The 27,298-nt window shown below is 34.9% G+C and overlaps 1 protein-coding gene across 16 annotated transcripts in view; it reads right to left on the bottom strand.

Moving 5' to 3' along the window:
* The window catches only part of PICALM (phosphatidylinositol binding clathrin assembly protein), a 99,332-nt gene that overhangs the window by 30,319 nt on the left and 41,715 nt on the right, over window positions 1–27,298 (bottom strand). For all 16 annotated transcript variants that reach the window (XM_069564825.1, XM_069564827.1, XM_069564826.1 and 13 more), the window contains exons 5-12: window positions 22,596–22,689; window positions 19,429–19,540; window positions 15,290–15,396; window positions 13,260–13,301; window positions 9,047–9,132; window positions 7,188–7,311; window positions 6,803–6,939; window positions 4,289–4,392 (exon numbers count right to left, since the gene is read on the bottom strand). In XM_069564825.1, coding sequence (XP_069420926.1) covers window positions 4,289–4,392; window positions 6,803–6,939; window positions 7,188–7,311; window positions 9,047–9,132; window positions 13,260–13,301; window positions 15,290–15,396; window positions 19,429–19,540; window positions 22,596–22,689 — 806 coding nt within the window. The remainder of the gene's footprint in view (window positions 1–4,288; window positions 4,393–6,802; window positions 6,940–7,187; window positions 7,312–9,046; window positions 9,133–13,259; window positions 13,302–15,289; window positions 15,397–19,428; window positions 19,541–22,595; window positions 22,690–27,298) is intronic.

The following is a 27,298-nucleotide window of genomic DNA, read 5'->3' as shown; positions in this document are numbered from 1 at the left end:
TGTATCTATTCCTCATTCAAGATAACTAACACTGTAATGACTGAAAGCCATTCATCATTTCTTAAGTATGGGGAGAAGCAAAAATAAACTCTCATAATTTTCTAGCACAACTAAAAATGAAAGGTACTCCCGTAGTCCAACCAGTAGCCTATTTCTGTGTATTCTAGTCTGTGGTCCTAACTTAAGAATACAGTATTCAGCACTATTAATCTACTCTAAGGTTGTAAGGGAGAACAATAAGGAGGCAATGGCCAAAGAAACAGCTTCTGCATTTCAATACAGGCACATTTTATCCTTAAAGTCAATAAACTGAAAGTTAGTGTTCTGCAAATCCTGTAACTTCAAAAAGAAAAACATCAAAATAAAATTGAGGTCACTGTAGTAAGTCTTACAAACATATCAAAACTCACTGATACACTATTAACTCAAATGATCATGAACATCTTTCCCATCCCTCCAACTCCTCAATAAATGGAAAATGGGGGGAAAGAATCAGAAAAAAAATAATTCAGAAACAAAAAGTAGAAGAGAGTCAGAAATAAGATTCACTTTTTGTACTAAAATACAAATGCGATGATGACCACTCTAACTCCTTCTTGTATAAGAAAGTAGCTGCATTAAGTTTAGAGTTGATCAGTTCGGTTGAAAGTATTAATACTACTCTGAAATATCTGATAGTGGCATAGAGCTTTTAAAGTACATTATACTTTGGTGGACAAGTAAGTAACACAAAAACTCTATCTAGTTTTCCATGCAGAAGCAACCATGAGAGAAGTCATTCAAAAAGACTATACACATTTCTACAACAGATTCATTAGGTTTTCGAGAAATGACATGTTTGGAAAAAGTTACTCGTTATCTGCTACTCTGTTGACTGATACTTTTTACCTAAGCACTTAATATCATTCATTTCCTATTATATGAAACATCCTATAGAGTATGCAGAAAAATGTAAGTGCATCTGTATATTTAGATCAATCAGACAATAAGAAAAACCAGCTTTTAATCTACCTTGACAAAACATTTCTACTATGGTATAGTGGATATCATCATTTAGATTTAATTATACCATAAAAATTAATTCAAATTCATTAAAGATAAAAAATACTAATAATATTCCAGTTATTCCAACTTAAACTTTATCAGCCTGGCAACTCTAAAATTCTGTATATTTTAATTAAATACTTTTTTCTATTATCATTATTCACTTGAAAGTTTAATTTTATGTAGAAAAATAATCCAAAAAGTTCAAGATTAAAATAGTACCAGTCATTTTTTTAGTCTTGAGATAAATATCTGACATCTACATTTGCACACAGAAAATTGAGTGTTTTCATGATGTATTTTTAATGAGTGTTTTCATAATGTGTGTCTTATGCCAGCTGAGAAAGAAATTAAACTTAAGAATGGGTCGTTCTTTTTTGCCTGAAATAAATTTTGAAATCTTGCTTAAAATATACAACAGTGTACTAAGCTGAAAATAATGTGTATCTCTAGATTTGCTGTAACTCAAAGTTTTTAAGGTGGTAAAAACTGAAATCTCAGCTATTAGTATTCAATAGCAATTGTGTGTTCAACTCCAGACCATTTCTTGAAAAATCAAAGGCTCGTTAATAATGGAATGAAAGAAACAAGCGAGCTTGTATTCTCTTCAATGTTCATTTAAAGGTACAATCTTACTTACATACCTCTCATATAAATAGGCAAACCTTACTTCCTCTTAACTGTTTACCACTACCCTAGCTGTGAGTGGAAATGCACACCATCTCTGTGGTGCCTATGATAAGAACTAAATTAAATACCAAATCTGTTGCTGATATTCATTTTCAGCAAATGAGAGCAACAAAAACATTAAATAATATTTTAGAATTATAAAAATATCTAATCTTTGTTTTGTCACATGCTATAAAAGCATGATACAAAATGCTACATATTTCAAATGTTCAGGTAAGTGGTTAACTTCAAAAAGTACCTTCTGGAATTTACTGTTATGATCAAAGCTTTATATAAAAGACTTATTACGTTAGTAACTTTAATTTTAAAAATAAAGGAAAATATCTTAACCTGAATGTCATGGTTATGAACAATACAATGATTAAGTATTAAGAGTTCTTGGCTTAAAATACTCTTCGGCTATCTCTTTATGCATAAGTCAAAACTTTGCAGTTATTGCCAACACAGAAGCCAAATATAAGGCAAAGTTTCATTTTTCTTAAATTGAGGGGCTTATAGTAAGATCACCACGCTTTCCTCATATATAACTGTAGGATTTTGGAAAAACAGTAGTCAACTGCTACTGCCTCTGCTCCCAACTATACCTTATAGTATAGTATAGTATAGTATAGTATAGTATAGTATAGTATAGTAATACTTTTTTTTCAAAACAATCTTTACAGTGCCACATTTAGATAGCAAGCCTAATGTTAAAATATGGGGGAAATTTTGACGAAAACAGTACATAAACCAAAATAACCTAAAAGAGAAAAGTACAACATAATTAAATGTGCTCCAACATTCTATACACAAACTGCTATCAGATAATTCTTCTAACAGACTATAAAATAATTTTTACATACTGAAATTACTTAAAATTATTCTCCCACAGCAACAGTCTATCTGCTTTCATGTGAGCTTAATGATTCCAAACAGAAACTTTGATTTGTCATTGTTACAACTGTATATGGTATCCAGATAAAACTAACACCCAGTTCAGTTTCACTAAAATGTTATATTAGTTCTACCAAGTCTTCTGTAAAAGTTTTCATCTCTCCAGTAATACAACTTTTTAGCCTTAATTTCAGAAAACTATAGTTTGCTTCTTTAAAGGTAAGCAAATTAAAACCGCTTGAATGGTCCTGTTAATCCTATTAATAAGCAATTCACAATAAGCAGAAAATAAGCATGCAAATTTTGCCAGATTAAAAATCCTAAAATTGTAATTATCATTAGGCTATTAAGAAATTTGTTTCTCTTAACCCTAATATGCTGTCTACAGATCATTTAAATAATTCTGAAAAATTCACTGACTTTGAACTAGCTTACTACTTTTAGAAATTACTCCTAGATCTTAAGATTTAGCTCAATTAGTTTTTAAAATAAAGTGATAGCTCACAAAATTCGTCTAAAAACCTAGTATTTTCGTGTTTTACTATTCCTTTTCCCTATCCTGTCTTGAACCAGAAATAATCTGCCCCCTAAAAGGAAAACATCTACTGACTCAAAAAGCATTTACAAAGTACCTGCTATATACCAAGAAATGTTCAATCCATCAGGGATATATCACTCAACAAAATATTTTAGAGCTCCTATTCACATAGTTTATGTTCTATTATATAAACTATTCACAGAGTTTATGTTTTATTATATAAAACTGGGTCTGAAGAAATAACTATTAAAAAAAACCCAAAAGTTATTAACTCAAATTATTAAAATAAAGGAAAAAAGTCTAATATATCATAAAACTCCACTAGAACAATGAATCCCTGCTCTGAGAGGTAAGCCACTCAAGCTAGATTTTACATGTGAGCCAGCACGAAGTTTAAGGTAGTTTGCCATTCTCTAACAGTTTTCTTGACAATGTCCTTTCTCAGAATATCTTCCCCTCTCATAAAATTTTTTGACTGTTTGTAAAATAATATTTATATAAATACAAACAGAAGTACCAAAACCAAAGGAAATGATTTGAAAACATACTAAATGTCTAACTTAAAAACTGACATGGCTCACTCTTCAAAAATGCTGGGTCATGAACATAATATGTTCACCTTAAGGTCGAAGAACTACTCAAGGGCAGCAAACTTTCCTGTTGGAACTAGGGGAAAATTTTTTGAATACCAAAATCTGAATTAAATGAACATTTTAAATATAAGTAGCAAAAGTCTGTCATGACAAGATAGTGCACTGCCTGATACTTCCTGAACTTAATTAGAACTTCAATAGATGAGTTTTCCCCTCTGCAAGTAAGTTTTTTTTTCCTATACCAAAAGTAAAATACCCATTATGTATTTCTGGGTAACAGAACAGAAATTCAACATTGAAAGAATAATTTCACACTTAAACATATTTGGTCCTTCTTCATCTGCATTAAATCTCATTTCATAATTTAACTGAACATATATTCCAAAATTGTATTTATTAATAAATTAAAATGTCTTCAAGGGGCAAAACAACTTCACTGTCATATTAATATATTTCAAGTTCTCATGTGTCAAGTGAAAGCAAGTAAATCCCACAAAATGGGGAAGGGAGATGCCTATACAACATACAAAGTAGATTCATTGATGCTTACCTCCCCATGTACTTGCTACCTGAGAAGCAGTTGACATTGAAAGTACAGATGGGTGAAAAGTTGGCTGCTGCAAATCAAGCAGATCATTTGGTAGCTTTGATGTGCTAGAAAGATATTTTGAAAATACGATTTATTTATTAGACTTTGCTGTATTAGTCACTCCTCTCACCCATTCCAGTAAATAAAAACATTTTTTTTAAATGAGAAAAAAGTCCCAATAATATAAATCTCAAAAGGAAGAACAGTTTTAGCAAGAAAGAATTGCATGTCCCTTGTATAACAGCATATTTCAAAGGAGACCTAGAAAATGATTCAAGTACCATATCTTAAGTTTAGAGAGGATTCAAGTAATAACAGCCATTTTGGAAAGAATCAAGGTCTTGGCTCAGGAAAAAATTAGTCTCTTTATTGAAAAGAACCTAGTACCTAAACAACATAATTCCAAATTATGAAATACATGACAAATTAGTTTTTCTAAGAAATGTGTTTTTTAATATTTAAAACTCCAATTACATTTTTAATACCAAAACTCCAACAAAATAAAATACCTATTAATATTACCTCTATTGCTTCAAATATCAAGCATATCAGTAATATAGGGAAAAAATTAAACATGCATATATGATATAAACTTGTAACAGAGCCACCCCCTTACACAATACAACTTACATATATCTTACCATGAGACTTTTACATGATTAAGAAACAAATAAGATTCCAGTTTCTAAGAATTGAGGCATTATTTGTACCTCAGCATAGTTTAATTTACACTTATTCATAGTTTAACTTACACTTATTTAAAAATAAAAAGTTTTGAAGATATATCTTTTAGATGTAAAATATAGTGTTATAAGTAAATAAAAATACAAATGTATTTAGTGCTTTGGGGAAAAATATAGACTATGCAGTAAGTGTTACATAATAGGCTGTAAGATTTGTCCTTAATTACTATTAAAAAGGTGAAAATGTTTAATGTATTAAGTGAAATAAAAATATTAGATCTTTATCAATTGATTTGTTTTATCCTCAAATATTTAACATTCTTTTCTATTTACCCGCATCCTCTTACCCTGCTTAGACAGGCTTCTTTCTAAGATCCCTAAGACAAAAACTTAACACTTAATGGGTCTGATGTTATTGGGGATTAAGGAGAGTATTATACAAAAATCAAAACAAACAGACAAAACTGAAAGAAAGAAAAACACGTAACTAAATACAACATCTACTAAAACTTTTGGGAGCAGGCAGCAGTTAAGTTACACTGAACTCTGACAGGAGTAGGTAAGTTGAAGGGAAGATTGTTTAAGGATAAGTTAATAAACAGCAACAACAAAATCAAAGAAAAACAAGCAAGCATCACTCTCCATGTGGCATTTACCATGCAATAAGCACCGTGTCCATGGTATTAAACCAGTCAATCCTAACTAAAGAAAATCAACCCTTAATATTCATTGAAAGGACTGATGCTGAAACTCCCAATACTTTGTCCACCTGATGCGAAGAGCCTGATGTTGGGAAAGACTGGAGGCAGGAAGAGAAGAGGACAACAAAGGATGAGATGGTTGGATGGCATTGCTGACTCAATGGACGTCGAGTCTGAACAAATTTCAGGTGATAGCAAAGGAAAGGGAAGCCTGGTATACTATAGTACATGTGGTTGCAAAGAGTCGGATATGACTCAGCAAATGAACAAGCAGTACCATGTTAAACCCTTTATTAGTGATCCTACAACCCTGACAGATATGAAGATTCTTGGTCCTTACCCTACAGCTACTGAACCAGAAACTCTAGAGGTGGGGTTCATAAATCTGTGATTCTGATGGTGGCTAAGACTGAGAACCATAATCTGTACATTATCTTATCTGGAAACTGAGATTTAAAAAATAAAACAGACCAGGATTCTTATACTCTAAATCACTTTAAGGTAAAACACAGGAGGGATTTTTAAAAAGCCAGTTATTCTAATTTGCCTGGAATTAAAATATTTCTATTGTTAAGTAGCTTAAACTAGGCAACAGGATTACTGAAGTTGGGTTGACAGGGTTCAATTACCACAGAAATCTGGCAACTAACTCTTACTGTGTTTCACGTTACCTAAGGGACTAGAAGTGAAAAACTTTATAAGTATCTAATGAAAGGATATTCTGAAATTACATATCATACGTACATATCCAAGAGTTATACACAAGGTCTTGAACCATTAGAAACTTCACAAATGTGTATAACTAATAGTTAACTTTTATATTTTTACAATGGAACATTTGCCCAGAGAAAAACCACCACCCTCTAACTGGTATAAATTTATCATTTAGCCATCTTCCATTTTTTAAATATTCAAAATATAAACTCATCACTTTGTATTTAGCTATTATTCACTACCACCGTTTATTACTACCTTCTTTGTGTGAATTCATGATTATGAAAATCTGGTATCAAATTAAATCTGAAAAGCTCTGCACAATTGATATATCTTTATACCTAGGCATTCAAAGGTAAGCGCAGCATTCCACCTACCTGTTAGAAGAACTGGGGGTAGAAAATATGTCAATGGCTGGTGCAGTCATTACACTCCCTGCTGAGGTGGACACAGGAGAGGCTGCAGTTGTTAAAGAGGTATGAGGTTTCTTTGCAAGTTCTTTTAGGCGCTGCTCCTGTTGAGAAAGGGCACTACCATAAGGAACCTAGAAACCAGACTGATTTGTAAGGCCTTTGAAAGAAAGTGTTTTCTAATTTTGTTTTGATAGCAGAAAGGTATTCTCTGTATTGTCAATTGTTCAATGTCAGGATGAAAAATTAAGACTACTAAATTTCATCTTGTTAGTCTGTATGGAAGTCCCAACTACTTTATGAGCACTTATACTTGCTTTTCCAAATAATTTAAGAGAACGCATACACCTACCTTTAAAGCTTTTAAACGAGCCTGTTCTTCCTCTAATGCTGCCTGCTTTTCCCTTTCATCCACTTTGGTAAGAGACAGGCCAGTGCTTGCCAGGGAAGAGACTGCGTTGGAAAGTGTTGTTGCCCTAGGATAATCAGGCAAAAGCAATTAATTCAGTTTTTGGCCAAACGCTTCACATTACATCCTGGTTACAAAATGGTTTAGCAGGGTAGCCATGGATAGATACTATAATTATGAACTAAACCTATGGAGTCAACATCAGTACTTCAGAAGAAATAGTCTAGCCACTCATCTAGAGTATTATTAAGAAATTAGCTGATTTACACATATATTCATTTATTATTAATATTTTAAACTAAATGTTAGACTTTGGAAAGGATTTGGAAAGGATTCACAATAAAGGTGAAGGACACTGCCTCTTCCAAGCCCAAGGGAGGGATCCAATGCAACTGGAAAAAAGTTCACATACTTCAGGGAAAACCCTGACGGGTAAAACATATTGAATTTCTCATTAAGAAGTGACCTGCTAATTTACAACCTGGGTTTTGGCAGTACTACTACAGAACACAAAAATACAAGAACCAGCAATAAATAATGCATATGTAGATATGATGTCACTCTCAGAGGGTTCATAGGTTCTCCCAATGGAAGACTAACATCATCCCAGTCACCAGTCCATTTGGCACCTCCTTTCTATCTGCTACCCTTTTGCCAAGCTGGAATTTTCTTTTCAAACATACTATATGTGCATATGCATATATAATTCCTCATTCCTCACTGGTGGATTCACAGCAAGCCATCTCCTTTCCCTTAGAACAAAAACTTACCAAGATCATAAACCCCAACATTTACTTTCCATATGTTATTCTAGGCAAGATAAACATGTTTGGTAAAGAATTCTAACCTGAAACTACTCCTCAGGGACTGCTATTAATTTTCCTTTATCACACACCAAACACCATTAATTTCCACTCTAAGTAAACAAGTAGAAAAACTATTCAAGTTTTATATAAAAATCAATTTTATAAATGAGCCAATATAAAGATAAAACTCTGATGACAAAGGAAGAGTAATACTGTTCTAAAGAAATTTGAAAATATTAGAGATTAAAAAAACATATAAGGTAAATCAGTATACCTGAAGCTACTTGGCTATGTTTTGCGTTACTTGCTCAAATAATTGGGCCTTACATTTCTAAAAACCTATTAGAAAAATCACATCAAAAAGAAGGAAAGTTCTAATCATAATTTATACAAAAGTTTTTCTTCTACTAACCAACACAATAACAACATTACAAGGTCAATAAGAGATGATCTATATTATTTTTGATTTGCTAGGTTCATTGGTCTTAGTCTTGGAAATCAGCTAAAAGCCTAATAGAATGATGAAAATATGTCACCAATCACCCCCAAGAACTGGCATTAAAGAAAAGATGATGAAATCTTATGTTGGACATCCTAGTTCTGAGTCCCTGAATTACTACTGCATATTTCACAGGGCTATTTGTAAGGGTGAATCAAATTTGTAAAAAGGAGCCTTATAATTATAATACACCATATGAACCCATGCATTTCATCTTTAAGAGAAATACTAACATTATGAACACTATTTTAAACCACACAGTTACTGTCATCATCTTAACAAATGCTAACATTTACTGAAAATTAGAAATTGCCACAAAAACTTACATGTATTAATCTTTAAGAGCAACTCTCTGAGGTTGATACTATTAATAAACGACTTATAAATGGTGAAATCAAGATAAAGAAAAATTAAATAACTTGGAACTTCAGCTAGACTTATCTACTACTTTCTCAGAAACAGCACTACCCCTCTTTGCCCCACAAAGAATAATGTACCTGCTTGCAGCTGTAGAATCTTTGATCTTCTTTCCTTCCAAGGAAGCTAAATGTTGTTCCAAAGCATCAAGAAGACTACTGGGGGCCTAAAATTGTACAAATATTAAGACTTTCATGATAATCACACCATTACTCAAAATAAATCAAGAATCATCTAATACAATAAAGAAAATAAATAGGTATATTCCCCATGAATGAATTAACAATGGCATTTTAGCTATTAAGAATGACACTATTATTTTTATTACATAAGCATCATCTGGTAAGAGTATTAACAAATAATCAAAGCTATAAAAACTAAGTCTATGTGAGCATAAAACATTAAGAGGATCCTGCAATTTTTTAATATTTAACTTATTTAAATTTTGAATAAAAACAATCCTAAAAGCTGGACATATTGCTGAGTGAGCTCCTGCTGCTGCTAAGTTGCTTAAGTCATGCCCGACTCTGTGCGACCCCACAGACGGCAGCCCACCAGGCTCCCCCATCCAGGCAAGAACACTGGAGTCAGTCGCCATTTCCTTCTCCAATGCAGGAAAGTGAAAAGTGAAAGTGAAGTCGCTCAGCCGTGTCCGACTCTTAGCAACCCCATGGACTGCAGCCCACCAGGCTACTCCGTGCAAGGGATTTTCCAGGCAAGAGTACTGCAGTGGGTTGCCACTGCCTTCTCCTAGTGAGCTCCTAGTACTTAATAAATACTGAGTAACTGAAAGTGTCCAGACACCATTTTGAAACTGACAAATGAAACTGAAAATTAACATCAAGGAAACAAAAAATCATAATGAGATCCAACTTCTGACTCACTAGATGGTTACACAGACTAGCAACATTAAATGTTGATACAGAGCAAATATAACTCTCATACAATGCTGGTGGGAATACGCCTACCTTGAAAAAAGACATGGATTTTTTTTTTTTAAGAAAGCTAAATATACACCTACCTTAATTACTCAATTCCATTTCTAACTGTTTATTTAAGAGAGAAGCGTATCTCCACAAGAAAAGACTTGTTGTAAGCACCTTTATTTGGTGGTTTAGTAGCTAAGTCGTGTCTGACTTTTGCAACCCAATGGACTATAGCCTGCCAGGCTCCTCTGTCCATGGGATTTCCCAGGCAAGAATACCGGAGTGGGCTGCCATTTTCCTTCTCCAGGGGATCTTCCCAATTCAGAAAACAAACCCAAGTTTCTTGTATCTCCTGCACTGCAGGTGGATTCTTTACTGCTGAGACACCAGGGAAACCCCAGCTTTATTTACAACAGTTAAAAAAACTGTACATAATCCAAAAATTTCCAAGTTTTCTAATTTAGAAAAGAGACAAAACTATGGTCAATTCACATGATGGAATACTATTCGGCAATTAAAAAGAATTATTTAGTGGTATATCTAACATATAGACAGCTCTCAAAACATTATGATGAGCAAAAGAAGCCAGACATAAAAATAGTCACATGATCCTATTTATGTTAAATTCAAAAACTGATAAAAATTACTCTATTAGAATTCAAAATAGTGATTTGTGTGGAGCGGACTAGGGGTGACTGGAGGCAGACAGAGGCTGATGGAAACAATTTACATCTTAAATGGTGTATTGATTATACGAGTGCTTACAGTTATCAATCCTCATTTAAACAGATATTTACCTCAATTTTTTTTTAAGACTAGCTTGAAACCCTCAGTCTATGTGTCAAATCTCAACTGAATATGAACAGTTAATTACTTATTTTCAAAAGGAAACCTTTTCAGTGAACTGAAAAGGAACTGTTCACTACTTTCAAAGTACGTCAGCGGCAAATATTCTTTAGGATTCGATCTGAAGTTTCTCAATCACAGGCCTCCAACAGCAGCTGGAAGAGACAGCACCAGCTGATTTCTCTGCCAACTATGACCCGAACAACTTCATCCTGTGCCTTCTCTCTCTATACCAAGGCCGCAGCCGAAGACAGACATGGTGGGAACCAAGAACTTCTGTGCTGATCTGAGGATGCACGTGCAATCCCTCAACCCCAACAGATCAGCAGGCCAACTACCATCTAGGCTACGCCAGAGACGATGAGGAGTGTGTTACTAACAGCGATTAACACTTTAAAAGCTCCTGTAACACAACGGGCACTGTGCGAGCTACCCTGTATGCCATCACCGAATCTGCGAGAAAGACAGGACTACCACATCCACTGTACAAGTAAACAACCTGAGACAGAACATGAACTTGGCCCAGATCACATATCTGATACATAGCAGGAACCAACACAGTGTGTAAGCTGTGTCCTGCCTGAAAGCCCAGATACTAACTACTATGCTGAAGAATCTTAAAACTGAGGTCATTTAAACTATGTATTTTTTTCTGAAACATTTAAGTTGTGCTTACAAATACTTAAACTACCTAGGTATGATAATTAATAACTATATCTTAAATTCCTTTTAAATATATCTATTTTTTCAAAGTCAAATCCACATTACAAAAAATGAAGGAAATGTGATGCTTCACATCCTAAAAAGAACAATTTATAACAAACAAAAAAAGAGTAAATAATCTCAAATTTCCACTTGTGTATAACTACCATCTTTCCTAAAGTACAATACCATGAATACTAAAGTACAGACACATATGATAGTATGGCCTGAGGCTGATCTTTTTACTTTTAAATTTATTTAAACTTTTTATTTATATTGGCATATAGCCCATTAACAATGCTGTGACAGTTTCAGGTGGACAGCAAAGGGACTCAGCCATATTATATACATGTATCCATTCTCCCCCAAACTCCCTTCCCATGTGAAACTGTCGAATCAGTTTATACTGTTCAAACAATGACTCTTATCATACTTAGCCTATAGCAATAATGTGCTCAATCTTAATCAGGCCAATTATTTCATGTGGGCACATACAAAAATTTTTATTTGCATATAATTCATAATCAGATCTAGTATATACCCTTAGCCTGGAGATCAAAGAGATAAATCAGAGCAAGTGAGTACAAAGAAAAACAGTAAGAACCATTAATAAGCAAAGTATTTAAAAGAATCCCAGAATGACTGAAAATAAGGTAAAAGAGATAACTACTGAGGAGAGAGTTGATATAAAAGGACAGTTTATGCCAGGTCCTTTCATTGTTAATACTCAGTAAACAAACACCAGAAAAGGCCAGAAAAAACTGAAGGTTTAACATTTCCTTCCTAAAATTTTTTTAAGATAATGATAATAAAAAATAATATTATAGTAGCTAACACTGAGTGCTTAATGCACTAAATGTTTTTAGGTGTCAACTCTTAATCCTCCCAGCTGAGGTGGGTGGGTATTGTAATATCTACATTTTAGAAATAATGAAACTGGAGCACAGAGAGTAACTTCCCCAGATCACAGGGCCAGCTGGTGCCACAGCCAGGACTCAAACTTAAGAGCAATGTTTTGAGGTTTATACTGATGCTTTTGAACTGTGGTGTTGGAGAAGACTCTTGGGAGTCTCTTGGACTACAAGGAGATCCAACCAGTCCATCCTAAAGGAGATCAGCCCTGGGTGTTCGTTGGAAGGACTGATGCTGAAGCTGAAACTCCAATACTTTGGCCACCTGATGCAAAGAGTTGACTCATTGGAAAAGACTCTGATGCTGGGAGGGACTGGAGGCAGGAGGAGAAGGGGACAACCGAGTGAGATGGCTGGATGGCATCACCGACTCGATGGACATGAGTTTGGGTGAACTCTGGGAGTTGGTGATGGACAAGGAGGCCTGGCGTGCTGTGATTCATGAGGTCGCAAAGAGTCAGACACAACTGAGAAGACCGAATTGAACTGAATGTATCTACCTGAGTCAAAGAGCCAAAGAGGAAGGTTTAAAACCAGAAAAACAAATCCTGTGTAAGATAATTCTCTACCAACAGTACAGTGAAGATTTTGTTTTTAAAACACCATTCTCTAAGTTCAGTTCTTTCTGAAGGGGGGGGGGGGCGGAGGGGGTGGTAATGATGATGAGAAACAAGAGACTAAAACGGAATAAGCTAAAAGAACAGCAGAGCACCGGCTGGCTCCACCAAGAAATGAGTAGCCTTCTATATGGTTATAATGTTAGAACAATCATCAGCAATACATCAAAACACTGAAAATCAAGAAAAACACACTGATCTTGACAGCAAGAGCTGCATGTTATTTATCTTTGTACCCTTCAGACCTGGTAGAACACAGCAGACAGAGACTGACATTACAACAATACTTACCTGTGAAAGATCTGGTATATCACCTCTGTCAATTCCAACTTGCTGTAAGAAGAAGCAGCATCGTATTTAATAGACAAAATTACAATAAAGAGTTTTATAAGTAAAATTTAGAAAATAACATCTGTGACTAGTAGTAGGAGCAATATTTTAGGAAGAATTCTTTAATCCCCACAGATATTATTCAATACCTCCAAAGACTTAGATATTATCTGATGGCTCTAAAAGTTCTAACAGGAGGGGAAGGAGAGTTAGAAATTCAACCAGGCTACTAAGTTACCGTCTCCACATCCTCAAAACACCTAAAGAAGCTACCTTGTCACAATCTGAAAAATTCATCCCTTCTGTGACAAAAACACTACACCAAGAATTAGAAAGGCTGACCATGAACAAGCCTGTTGGAGCATAAGAAGTTAAGGAACAAACCTAACAACAATGACTCACTCTTTCACCATAAAGTACACTTTCCCTGGCAGTCACCACAGGTTTCAAACCTACGTTCACTCAAGCAGGCCAGGTTTTATACAAATACCAAGTGATGTTTAACCAGGATATAACTGTCCCCACAAAGCAATCCCAACATGCTTTCATGATACTCAGGTACTAGGCAAATTCCAGCAAAGAAGATAAAAACCATTCTTATTTATTCCAACACCCTAATTTAAAAATTCTTTTCCCTCCAGTGACTATATGATTATTCATGCTATATGACTATTTCATTTTCTAATCATTCCCCTTTCCTTTTCTCAACCTTTTAAGGGCCAATTCCAGAATGGTATCAGTAGAAAATTTGATAAAATAATTCATACTAAGATCTTCAAAACTAATCACTGAATATTTGTCATCTTCAAACATATTTGAAAAGGTTACTTGAGTCTTCACTACAAGAACTTAGGTCTCATAATGAAATTGTGAGCCCAAAGACCACTTCATCAAAGAATATTCTTAAGGTAGGAGAGTATTCCTATGGAGTGGATGGTCCAGCAGGGTAAGACCAGCAGATCTGGAGGCGAATAAGGGCTTAAAACTTAAGTCAGTATATACAACTTATCAAATGCAAAGAACAAAAGAAGCCAAAGGGAAAGGTCAACAAAGTAAATGTATTTAAAGAATTTACTAGAATCATCATAAATACTGCTTCTTTCTGGTTTTAGCATATGACTGATCCTAAAGATATTGAGGAATACTTTAAATCCAAATAAATTCCAGTATACTTCATAAAATAGTCTAACACTACAAAGCTATTTTCTTCAAAGGTCTCACCATCTTTTTATATCTTACTCCACCTGCTACAGAATAAAACATCACTACGATTATAGAGGCAGAATCACCAACTTGCTAGTTTCAGATGAACTACTTTGATATTACTGATCAATAATATATTCCTCTTTTAGAATTACCCTAACAAAACACCTCTGGTAATAATAGGTAGATGGAAGAGAAAGGGAAAACAAAATTTGTGGACGCAAGATGATGTCTATAAGCATTACCACAACTACCTTCTGTGACTCTCAGAAACTCATTTTTCAAAAAGAGTTACAAAATTAATTATCCTATAACCTACATTCATAGCTTTCATAAACAATGACAAACAACAGAGGCATTAAGTTCACTTCTGAAAGGAAGAAAACATTCTGAACCATATGGCTATGGTTGCAAGTCTTACTGAAGGAAGGAGACCTGCACTAACATAGAATATTCTTTACCATATTTAATAGAATAAATCTTCTATGATATACAGCCAATTCCACACATGAAAATCACTGCCATCTACCTGATTTTACAGAGCAAGAATTTAAAAATTAGACTACTTTTTAGTATTCAATACTAGATTAAATACACAGGGTAATATTCAACGTTATATCGTATTCATACTACAGCACAGAATGCGATATAGTATAGTGTTATAATTGAATATATACCTTACTATATTTAAGACATTTCTTTCACTTGGGTAAAGACTGATTTCTTTGAAATGTACACTTAAAGACAAAGAAACCAAGTTCAGAGATAGTTATTTAAACACAGTTTACCTCTGCAACTTTGAGAAACTCTGAGATTCTAGTCATCCTAGTCAGGAACTTCTTATAGATGTCAAGACCTTCTTTGCACTGGTTCTTTTTCATATCAAAATATTTTTCTGCCAAAAACAGATATAAACATACTTTTATTCACATCAAAATATAATACTCAAAAGAGAAAAAGATTTAAAACAGCCCAAGTTATACTGATGTCTGAGAAAACACACTCACCAAGAGTTAAATTAGCTTAGGTATTCAAAGCAAGTTAAAATAGACATGCTGCTATATTAAAAATTAAGAAATTACGATTTTACTCCTATTACCAGTTTTTCCTACAATATTTCTTCCCTAACAATTCCCTAAGTATAATCTGCATGTTAATATAGATCACATTTGACTCCATTTAAAACAGTGCTAAATGTCTATTTCCAAATATTCTAAATAATATTAAGAAAGATGGCAACTTTTCTAAGTCCAGATGTCACTTGGAAAACTAATTTAATTTACATAAATAGCAATAAAGAGCTTAATGTATACCAAGGTGGGAGACTATACTTTCTAAAACTTTATAAAAAACTTCCCATTTTTCACTTGTGGAAAAAAAGAAAAGTTTCCCTATCTCCATGGATTAAAGCATCCCTAAATGAGTTTGTATTATCCCTGCCTATGAAAATCAAATGTAAATACTTTAAAAAAAAATTACTGCAAAGGGAGAACAAATATATTGGAGTAAATATATCTGACATCTTGACACTTGATACTTTGACACTCTTTGCAGATTGTTACTTTTCTACTCCATTCAAACTCCACTGAAAAAACATTAGCATCTCTAGGCAAAACCGCTGCTGCTGCTGCTAAGTCGCTTCAGTCGTGTCCGACTCTGTGCGACCCCATAGACAGCAGTCCACTAGGCTCCCCTGTCCCTGGGATTCTCCAGGCAAGAACACTGGAGTGGGTTGCCATTTCCTTCTCCAATGCATGAAAGTGAAAAGTGAAAGTGAAGTCGCTCCGTCATGTCCGACCCTCAGAGACCCCATGGACTGCAGCCTACCAGGCTCCTCCATCCATGGCATTTTCCAGGCAAGAGTACTGGAGTGGGGTGCCACTGCCTTCTCCGCTAGGCAAAACTAACTGAATGCCATATATACCTAATACACAACAAAGCACCACACACTCCTAAAATGCCTCAAATGTAAAAAACATCCTTTAAAAAAGTATTTATTTTAAAATAATTATCATACACCATGACCAAGTGGGCTTTATCCCAGGGATGCAAGGATTCTTCAATATCCGCAAATCAATCAATGTAATTCACCACATTAACAAATTGAAAAATAAAAACCATATGATTATCTCAATAGATGCAGAGAAGGCCTTTGACAAAATTCAACATCCATTTATGATAAAAACTCTCCAGAAAGCAGGAATAGAAGGAACATACCTCAACATAATAAAAGCTATCTATGACAAACCCACAGCAAACATTATCCTCAATGGTGAAAAATTGAAAGCATTTCCCCTAAAGTCAGGAACAAGACAAGGGTGTCCACTTTCACCGCTACTATTCAACATAGTTCTGGAAGTTTTGGCCACAGCAATCAGAGCAGAAAAAGAAATAAAAGGAATCCAAATTGGAAAAGAAGAAGTAAAACTCTCACTGTTTGCAGATGACATGATCCTCTACATGGAAAACCCTAAAGACTCCACTAGAAAATTACTAGAGCTAATCAATGAATATAGTAAAGTTGCAGGATATAAAATCAACACACAGAAATCCCTTGCATTCCTATACACGAATAATGAGAAAGTAGAAAAAGAAATTAAGGAAACAATTCCATTCACCATTGCAACGAAAAGAATAAAATACTTAGGAATATATCTACCTAAAGAAACTAAAGACCTATATAGAGAAAACTATAAAACACTGATGAAAGAAATCAAAGAGGACACTAATAGATGGAGAAATATACCATGTTCATGGATTGGAAGAATCAATATAGTGAAAATGAGTATACTACCCAAAGCAATCTACAGATTCAGTGCACTCCCTATCAAGCTACCAGCCACATTTTTCACAGAACTAGAACAAATAATTTCAAGATTTGTATGGAAATACAAAAAACCTCGAATAGCCAAAGCAATCTTGAGAAAGAAGAATGGAACTGGAGGAATCAACTTGCCTGACTTCAGGCTCTACTACAAAGCCACAGTCATCAAGACAGTATGGTACTGGCACAAAGACAGACATATAGATCAATGGAACAAAATAGAAAGCCCAGAGATAAATCCACACACATATGGACACCTTATCTTTGACAAAGGAGGCAAGAATATACAATGGAGTAAAGACAATCTCTTTAACAAGTGGTGCTGGGAAAACTGGTCAACCACTTGTAAAAGAATGAAACTAGATCACTTTCAAACACCGCATACAAAAATAAACTCAAAATGGATTAAAGATCTAAATGTAAGATCAGAAACTATAAAACTCCTAGAGGAGAACATAGGCAAAACACTCTCAGACATAAATCACAGCAGGATCCTCTATGATCCACCTCCCAGAATTCTGGAAATAAAAGCAAAAATAAACAAATGGGATCTAATTAAAATTAAAAGCTTCTGCACAACAAAGGAAGCTATAAGCAAGGTGAAAAGACAGCCTTCTGAATGGGAGAAAATAATAGCAAATGAAGCAACTGACAAACAACTAATCTCAAAAATATACAAGCAACTTATGCAGCTCAACTCCAGAAAAATAAACGACCCAATCAAAAAATGGGCCAAAGCACTAAATAGACATTTCTCCAAAGAAGACATATGGATGGCTAACAAACACATGAAAAGATGCTCAACATCACTCATTATTAGAGAAATGCAAATCAAAACCACAATGAGGTACCACTTCACACCAGTCAGAATGGCTGTGATCCAAAAATCTGCAAGCAATAAATGCTGGAGAGGGTGTGGAGAAAAGGGAACCCTCCTACACTGTTGGTGGGAATGCAAACTAGTTCAGCCACTATGGAGAACAGTGTGGAGATTCCTTAAAAAATTGCAAATAGAACTACCTTATGACCCAGCAATCCCACTGCTGGGCATACACACCGAGGAAACCAGAATTGAAAGAGACACATGTATCCCAATGTTCATCGCAGCACTGTTTATAATAGCCAGGACATGGAAACAACCTAGATGTCCATCAGCAGATGAATGGATAAGAAAGCTGTGGTACATATACACAATGGAGTATTACTCAGGCGTTAAAAAGAATTCATTTGAATCAGTTCTGATGAGATGGATGAAACTGGAGCCGATTATACAGAGTGAAGTAAGCCAGAAAGAAAAACACCAATACAGTATACTAACACATATATATGGAATTTAGGAAGATGGCAATGACGACCCTGTATGCAAGACAGGGAAAGAGACACAGATGTGTATAACGGACTTTTGGACTCAGAGGGAGAGGGAGAGGGTGGGATGATTTGGGAGAATGACATTCTAACATGTATACTATCATGTGAATTGAATCGCCAGTCTATGTCTGACGCAGGATGCAGCATGCTTGGGGCTGGTGCATGGGGATGACCCAGAAAGATGTTATGGGGAGGGAGGTGGGAGGGGGGGTTCATGTTTGGGAATGCATGTAAGAATTAAAGATTTTAAAATTTAAAAAATAAAAAACTAAAATAAATAAATAAATAAATAAAACGCCTGGCACAGAAAAATAAAATAAAATAAAATAAAAAATAAAATAAAATAATTATCAATCTAAAAATTAAGTTCAGAAAAAAGTACCAATATTACAATTAAAAGTTCATCTTGGAATAAACTGAGGAAATTATTTTCCTGAGACAGAAAATTCCAACTTAATTTTAAAGAAAATTTTCTATTTCTAAAAATAAAACTGATAGAAAAAAATACAGATATATCTAAAAAGTGCATAGTTCATCTGGCTGAACATTCTAATTGTACAATTATTTAATCACTTAGCATTGTACTCAGGTATAAAATTCTTTTCTCCAAATTGTTCAATGAATAACTATATCTCAATGAATTTTAAGGCAGCTTTAAGTAATAACTAAGACAATATTATTTATCAATGACACAAGATAAGAGATAAAATGTTATTAAATGATGGAAATATTTACCCAACAGGTTAATAATTCCTTCATTGTATGCTGCAAACAGTCTAATGGCATCTTTGAACAGGAGCATGAAGGCAGCATTTATTACCCCATTTGTAAGTTCGTTGCTATTAACCTGGGAAAAAAAATAGAAAGATCAGCTAATGTTCTGTTCTAAAATGACAATGACTTACTTCAAAGTAAAATTCAATGAATTCAAATACTTAGGTGTAGGATAAAAAAAGACATTTATCTCTAGCAATCAGAGTCACAGCCATACAGTGCAAAAATATTGATCGTAGAGTTCAGGTTTATTTAAAAGCCACAACACAAACCCTGTAACATTGACTTTAGTTCAGAAATAAGTCAGTGAGAACAAAAGTACCCTTCAACTCTTGAAATTTTTAGGCTACATCTCAAAAGTATTTTAAGTTCATTTCAACATTAAATACTTCTAATTACAAAATAAAGCCCATTTCTAAGTTCACTTTCAGTCATGAAGAATTTACTGAATGTTTCTAAATTTAAAAAAATATTTATTAAATGGCTACTATAATCACCAAAGAACTGAGTTAAGCTAGGTAGAAAATATTTTTTTAAAAAAGAAATAATTCTCCCAATATTACAAACAAACTCACCTTCAAAATGGTTATAATATTTCTACCTCATATGGTTACAGGAGAATTAACTGACATACTCATGTAAAGAGTTTGATGCAGTATTTTACACATAAATGATCAATATTTATTTTTTCTTAAACTTTTTATTTTGTATTGGGGTATAGCTGATTAACAATGTTGTGCTTGTTTCAAATGAAAAGAGGAGGGACTCACCCATATATATACATGTATCAATTGATCAATATTATTATTATTAGTGACTCATGTTTTAATAAAAAAAAAAAGCAGTTGTCTACCAAGATAGATGAGAAATACCTTTAGCTTAACGAGAAAATAATCAAAAGGATAAAACAAGTTAATCTTAAGTTCCTTTTTAGATAACTGTGGTGGTGGTGGTGGTTCAGTTGCTAAGTTGTGTTCGGCTCCTATGACCCCACAGAGCCTGTCAGGCTCCTCAGTCCATAGGATTTCCCAGGCAAAAATACTAGACTGGGTTGCTATCTAGATAACTAAGTACATGATAATTAACTTGTTAGGTACAGAAAAATGTAAGCTGAATGGCAAGCAACAAACTGGTAAATATTTTCAGAATATCTGACAAGATCAATCTGCATTATAGAAAGAATTCTATAAAACAATTCACAAAATAAAAAATACATATAGCTAATAATGTGAAAAGAAGTTCAATTTCACCAATAGGCAAATTAAAAGAATCAAATTAAATTACTTGAGTACCAGACTAGTAGGTATCAAGACAGTAAAAACCAAGGTATTATTCTACACCAAAAAGAACAAAGAAAAACAGGTGCCTGTTGACTAGTGGCTGGCTCAACCCTTTTGGAGTATCATTTGGCAATATTTATTAAAAACTTTTATGTTTATGGCCTTTGACCATCTAATTCTTTGTCTAGGGCAATAATTCCATATAAATAGGCTTATAAATGTATATATACACTATTATCTAATGCACACATGGAGTATCTAGTATCCCTCCCTTCTGGGTTTTTTTTTTTTCTCCCCATTTTCTGAATTAAAAAACCAAATGCCCTAAACATTTATCAACAAGTAAAGTGTTAGTCGCTCATCTGTGTCGAACTCTTTGCAACCCCATGGACTGTAGCCCGCCACACTCCTCTGTCCATGGGATTTTCCAGGCAAGAATACTGGAGTGGATTGCCATTTCCTTCTCCAGCGGATTTTCCCAGCCCAGGGATTGAAGCCAGGTCTCCTGCATTGCAGGCAGGTTCTTTACCATCTGAGCCATCTGGGAAGCAATAAATTATTACATAGAACAAAGTATAACAGACATTGAAAAGAACATGCCATTTTTTAAAGATACCCACAATAAATTAAGTGGAAAAAAGAAATCATGGTTGGACGTTTTCTCTATAAAAACCAAAATAAAGTTCAGCAGTTACATTAATCCCCTGTCTTCTGGACTAGGAGCCAGCAAACTAGGGGCGTGACTCAGTATTTCAGACTGTGCAGGCCATATGATCTGTCACAACTACTTGGCCCCATTATTACACCAAAAGAAGCAGCCACGTAACCAATGAGCCTGTTCTAAAAACAGTATTGTGGACACTGAAATATAAATTTCATATACTTTTCACCTGTTAAAAAATTCTTTTATTACTAGCAACCATTCAAAAATGTAAAAATATTCCCTTTTTAAATTATCTGCAACCATTTAAAAATGTTCTCAGTTCACAAGCCACATAAAAAAACAGTAGCTTCAGAACCTGCTCTAGTCGCTAAAGTACCTATGGGATGCATTTAGTCAATGTTTGTTGAACACTATGTGCCACACAGTACTGACAACAGGGACACAGCAGGGAAAAGCAAAGCTGGTCCCTGGCTTCTGGAAATGAAAGATGACCAAGTGACAGCACAGCATTAAAGGAAAATCAATTTCAGCATAAAACTGTCACAGCTTCGATCACTAACTTACATGTACAAAGTCTAAAAGAAAGTATCTTTAAGTTAGATGCACCAAAAGAGACGACTTGAAAATGCTAACACCCAACATACTACAAACAAATAACAAAGCTGGAAACTCGGTTCAAGTAGCGGTCATTAAAACAAAAATCCCAGGGAACACAGAGTCCTTGGGCAATAGATATATAGTACACTGTTACAAGTATATTTGAACTTCCCTTTATTTCTTAATAACTGTCATGCTTTGAGTTCTGCAAAGTAGACAAAAAGTGAAATCTGAAGACAGCTAGTCATAAGGAAAATTTTTGTACATTTTTAACATCTAAAAACCATTATCAAAAAAAGCAGATTTTCACATTAATCTCTTCACCTCTCCATCACTTTCTTCAGCTTGTATACCCTATAATATAGTGAGGATTCTGGAAGCACCACCAAAGAAATCAGAGTAGATCTTAAGCAATTATTCAAACAGAAAGTAATCTGATTTGGGGCCACATTTATAGAAAATCCTTAGCCAAATAGGATAATTGTGTGAAAAAATTAGTCTATGACAACTTGAGGTTAAAAAATCTAATTAAAATAATGCAATTTTAAAAATATCAAATTACAAAAGCTTTTATGTAATCAACTTACATTAAAATCAAGAAGGGCATCCATTTGATTCTGAATAATTGGTACAGTTTTTAGGAGTTTTTCTGTGTTCATGGTTCTCATAACTCCATCAGCCCTGTTTAAAGAAAAGAACAATTGAGTTTGTTATTAAATCTATGTTTCAAACTCCCATCTGGTTCTCCATTTAAACAGAGAACAAGCTGTTACCAAACATCACATGTTTTTATGTCATTATTGAACCTGAAACCTCAAGTAGAAATCGTAAAGAAAAACAAAACCAGAAAATACCATATGTCCAATATCAAGGTGCTCATTTCAAACTAAAAAGATGTAAAACATGAGACATAAAAATAAAAGCTTACAATATATAACCAGGTTTATACTATACTTTTCACATGAGGAAATCATCTGATGCTCACACTGCTCATTCGTCCAAAGGGCATTTCCCTCAAATCACTAAACAGGACACGATGGAGTCTGCAGTTGAATACAAGTCTTGGTAAGTACCATTTTATTTAAAGTAGTTTATTTGTGACTCAAATCAAACTTATTTTAGGAATTCCTTGGCGGTCCAGTAGGTAAGAATCCTCCTTGTAATGCAGGGAACGCTGATCGGTACCCTGGTCTGGGAAGATCCCACATGCCACTGGGCAACTAAGCCCCTGTGCCAAAACTGCTGAGCTCGCACTCTGGAGCCTGCGCGCTGCAACTACTGAGCCCAAGTGCAACAACTGCTAAAGCCTCGGGCCCTAGCGCCAGTGCTCCTCAGCAAGAGAGATCACCGGAACAAGAAGCCTGTGCCCCACAACGCAGAGCAGCCTCTGTTCTCCACAACTAGAGAAACCTGTGCACAGCAACAAAGGCCCAGCATTGCCATAAACAAAACATGAAGCTATCTACTCAAATATACACAATTTAAAAACACTTTATTACAATATAAAGGACAGTTTTACCAAGTCATTCTAATCAGGCCATTAAAATAAGTGATGCTTAAGAGAAATTGTTTTTAATAAAATATTCTGTTAAATATTTCCAAAAAGATTTCTTTAAATATTTCTTTAGATATTTCTAAAGAAAGATAAACATCAGCAGTACCAAATAAATTAGATTTTTACAAAACTGACACCAAAAACACTAGATAAGAGGTAATAGAGTTAACACACACAACTAACACCAATATGTTTATTATAGGCCAGGCTTCTGTCTTACGGGCTTGGTGTATGTTTTTCAAATTCTCAGAAAAATCCTGCAGGTGGTCTTGTCCCATCTTATAGACAATGAAATTTTAGGTTCATTGAGGTTATGAGAGTATCTACGGTCAGAAAATGAATTGATTTTAGGGTCAGTGTGTAAACCCAAGTGTATAAGACTCTAAAGCAAAGCTTTTCATAAACTTCTGATAGAGGAATAAGGCCCCTTCAAAAAATTGTATAGATGTACCCTAACTTACAAATGATCCATACTTAGAAATAGCTGTTCTACCCTAAGCTATCCCTTAAAACACAACTCCAGATACCAGAAAAACAATTAAGCTATGAAAAGCAAAAAAAGTTCTTTGCAGGACAAGAGTTTAAAGAACAAACGCTGGCCTGCCTTATGTAGGCAGCTGTTGACCAGTTTTACTCCAACAACCCTCCCAAATAAGACGTGTTAACTCACACATTACCATATCCTCACTGACTGGTACCAGCTTCAGGAGTTCAGGATGAGGACCTCACCCCCTCTTTGCAGCCCTTTCTTTATTCCCACACATATCAAACTCCTGTTTTCTCAGTCACTGCTGGTCCCTTTAGTTCTCCCTCCCTCTCCTTGCTAAGTGAATTTTTTGACCTTCTGGTCACTTCCCCTGTATCACAAAAGACTTCAACCTTGGCTCAGTTTTTCTCAGTTAATTTCAACATCTTACACTCACAATCAATCCAACATCTTGATCTCAGTCCCTTAACCACATCCCCTATTCTCACAGTCATATCTTGACCTTACTGCCTGCCAAGAAACCATATTATCCCTAGCCCCCACTACCACACCCTTACCCTCAATGTAAGAAAAAGCCAAGATTCAGACACCTCATCCTGACAATCACCTTTTAACTTTCTAGCTACCTTGGTCAAGTGTCCCATGACAAAAACTATTTGACTTCATCATGAACTTCAATGTTATCAACCTTACCACTACCCATATTGATCTCCTCTAGTTTTTCCTTTCATCTAGCTCATAATTCCAAAGATAAGTATTATCTATCATGCCCTTGCAAATACCCTTAACTCTCTTGCGCCTATCTTTCCCTTGCAGTCACCTGGCAAATTCACAATTTTCATTCATTATTCAACTTACTCCGTTTTTACCTCTATGTTGCCTTTCCAGTGGATACTAGTCCAACATTACTTGACTAGACTTTTCAGCAGCATTCAAACTTTTTCCTCCTTATAACTCTACTCTCTTAGCATTCCTGATACCGTCACTCCTCGTTTTCTTTCTACCGCATCACTACTTTTTCAGTCTCTTTCTCCTCATCCTCTACTCATTCTCTAACATAAATGCTGTGTATCTCAAGATGTTTCTGGGCCCTCCCCTCTTACTCTACACTTATTCTGTAGGATACTGTCATTCCCCAGGCAGAAATTACCAAACTGCCACTTATACAGCCAGACCAGAACTCTCAAAGGTCCTAGTTAGTACTGTCAAATTGCCTACTTGATATCTTAACTTATAAAAATCAAAGACATCTAAAAACTAGTATTTCCAAAATTAATTTCTTAATTTTTAACCACTACCCTATGTTGCTTCCAAAAACCTTCCCAGGAAAAGGTGCCATCTCCCCAATGGCTAGAAACAATGGGAACATTTTTTATTCTTCTCTCTCTCACTAGCCTCCACATCATTTCTTCCCACAGAACTTTAAATTTCTCAATTAAGAAAAATCCAAACAGTTATCACATGCTACATCAGCAATTGACTTCAAAAAACTCAATTCACAAACCCAAATGCTAAAATATGATTCATACCAAATGCATGACAATTCATAGTCCATGTAGAACACAAGTATTTATTACTTCTGTAATCAAGTGTAATTAAATTCAGATACCTGCTTCCCAAATATAAGAGCAATGAATTAAAGGTTGATCATCCATACTCTTATTCACAGACAATACCTGGTTATTCTTTATTTTGCTAGTTACTAACAATGTCTTACCACTTCAAATTGTACCAATTTAGAATTCAAGATAATTCTACACGGCAAGTTAACACTATCAAAAAATGGAATGCTAAACAAAAAGAAAATGAAGGGACCAATGTTTAACACAACCAACTAAAAAAGATATATCACACGCAATTTACTGGATCCATTTTTCATAGAACTATTTAATGTACTATTTAGAAACTCATCTAATCATCTTTTCAAAAACTATTAAGCATCTACTACGTTTAGACACTGTGGAAAGTCCTGAAAATAAGAATGTGAGACTGTACTGTCTTCATGGATGAGACAGTGTCATAAAAAATCTAACAGAAAAAAAGGCTTCCTCAAAAAAATATTTGAGTGAAATCTTGAAGAATGACCAAGAATTTGCCAGAATAATAAAAAAGGGGCTAAAGTGTATTTAAGTGAAGAGTCATTTAACCAAGCGCATGCATGCTAAGTCGCTTCAGGAGTGTCCAACTCTGGGAACCCTATGGGTTATGGCACACCAGGCTCCTCTGTTCATGGGGTACCCCAGTCAAGAATACTGGAGTGGACTGCCATGTCCTTCTCCAGGGGATCTTCCTGAGCCAGGGACTGAACCCACATCTCTCATGTCTCTTGCACTGGCAGGTGGGTTCTTTATCACTAGTTTCACTTGGGAAGCCCATTTAACCATACAGGGTAATGATTCATTTTGACTTTTGAACATCCCATATTTCTATTAAAGATTGTAGTTAATCTCCATCTCACTTTTTTAATATCAAGATATAGTCTAAATGAATTTAAGATTTAAATAAAAATACTGAATCCATAAAAATATCCAGTGAAAACAGTCAATTGATCACTTTGGGGTAGAAAACCCCACTCAAGTTTGCTTAAAAGACAGTAGCCATAAAAATGAAGATAATAATTTTATCACATAGATTTTTTTAAAAGTTTTAATAAATGCTAAAAAGGGGGGGGCAGTATTTATAACCTGTGACAATTTATTTTCTCAATAAATCCAAAAGCTTGTCAGTTTGTCATGTGCTAATAAGCATTATATACAATAACTCATTTAATTCTCACAAAAATCCTAATAGATAAATGCTATTAACATCACCATTCTACAGATGAAACAATATTTACAGAACTTCGCAGTGGTACAGGGGACATGGGTTCAATCCCTGGTCCTGGAAGACCCCACATGCTATGGAGCAACGATGCCTGTGCGCCACAACTACCGAGCCCACATGCTGAAACTAACGCAGCCCATGCACCCCAGGGCCTGAGAGCCACAACCACTGAGTACACGTGCTCAGCCACCAAAGCCCACACTCCTAGAGCTGTGCTCCACAACAAGAGACGCCCCTGCAACGAGAGGCTGCGCACTGCAACCAAGGGTAGCCCCATTCACTGCAAGGAGAGAATGCCACGCATAGCAACGAAGACCCAGTGCAACCAAAAATAAAAATAAATAAATGTTTTAAAAATTCACAGATGAAATAACTTGAAGCTTAAGTCAATGCTCTCCAACTGTGCCACACCATACTGCTATGGT

This window comes from Ovis canadensis, chromosome 21 (assembly GCF_042477335.2).
Source record: "Ovis canadensis isolate MfBH-ARS-UI-01 breed Bighorn chromosome 21, ARS-UI_OviCan_v2, whole genome shotgun sequence".
Taxonomy (NCBI): Eukaryota; Metazoa; Chordata; class Mammalia; order Artiodactyla; family Bovidae; genus Ovis; species Ovis canadensis.
This window is presented reverse-complemented; position numbering and strand designations above follow the sequence as displayed.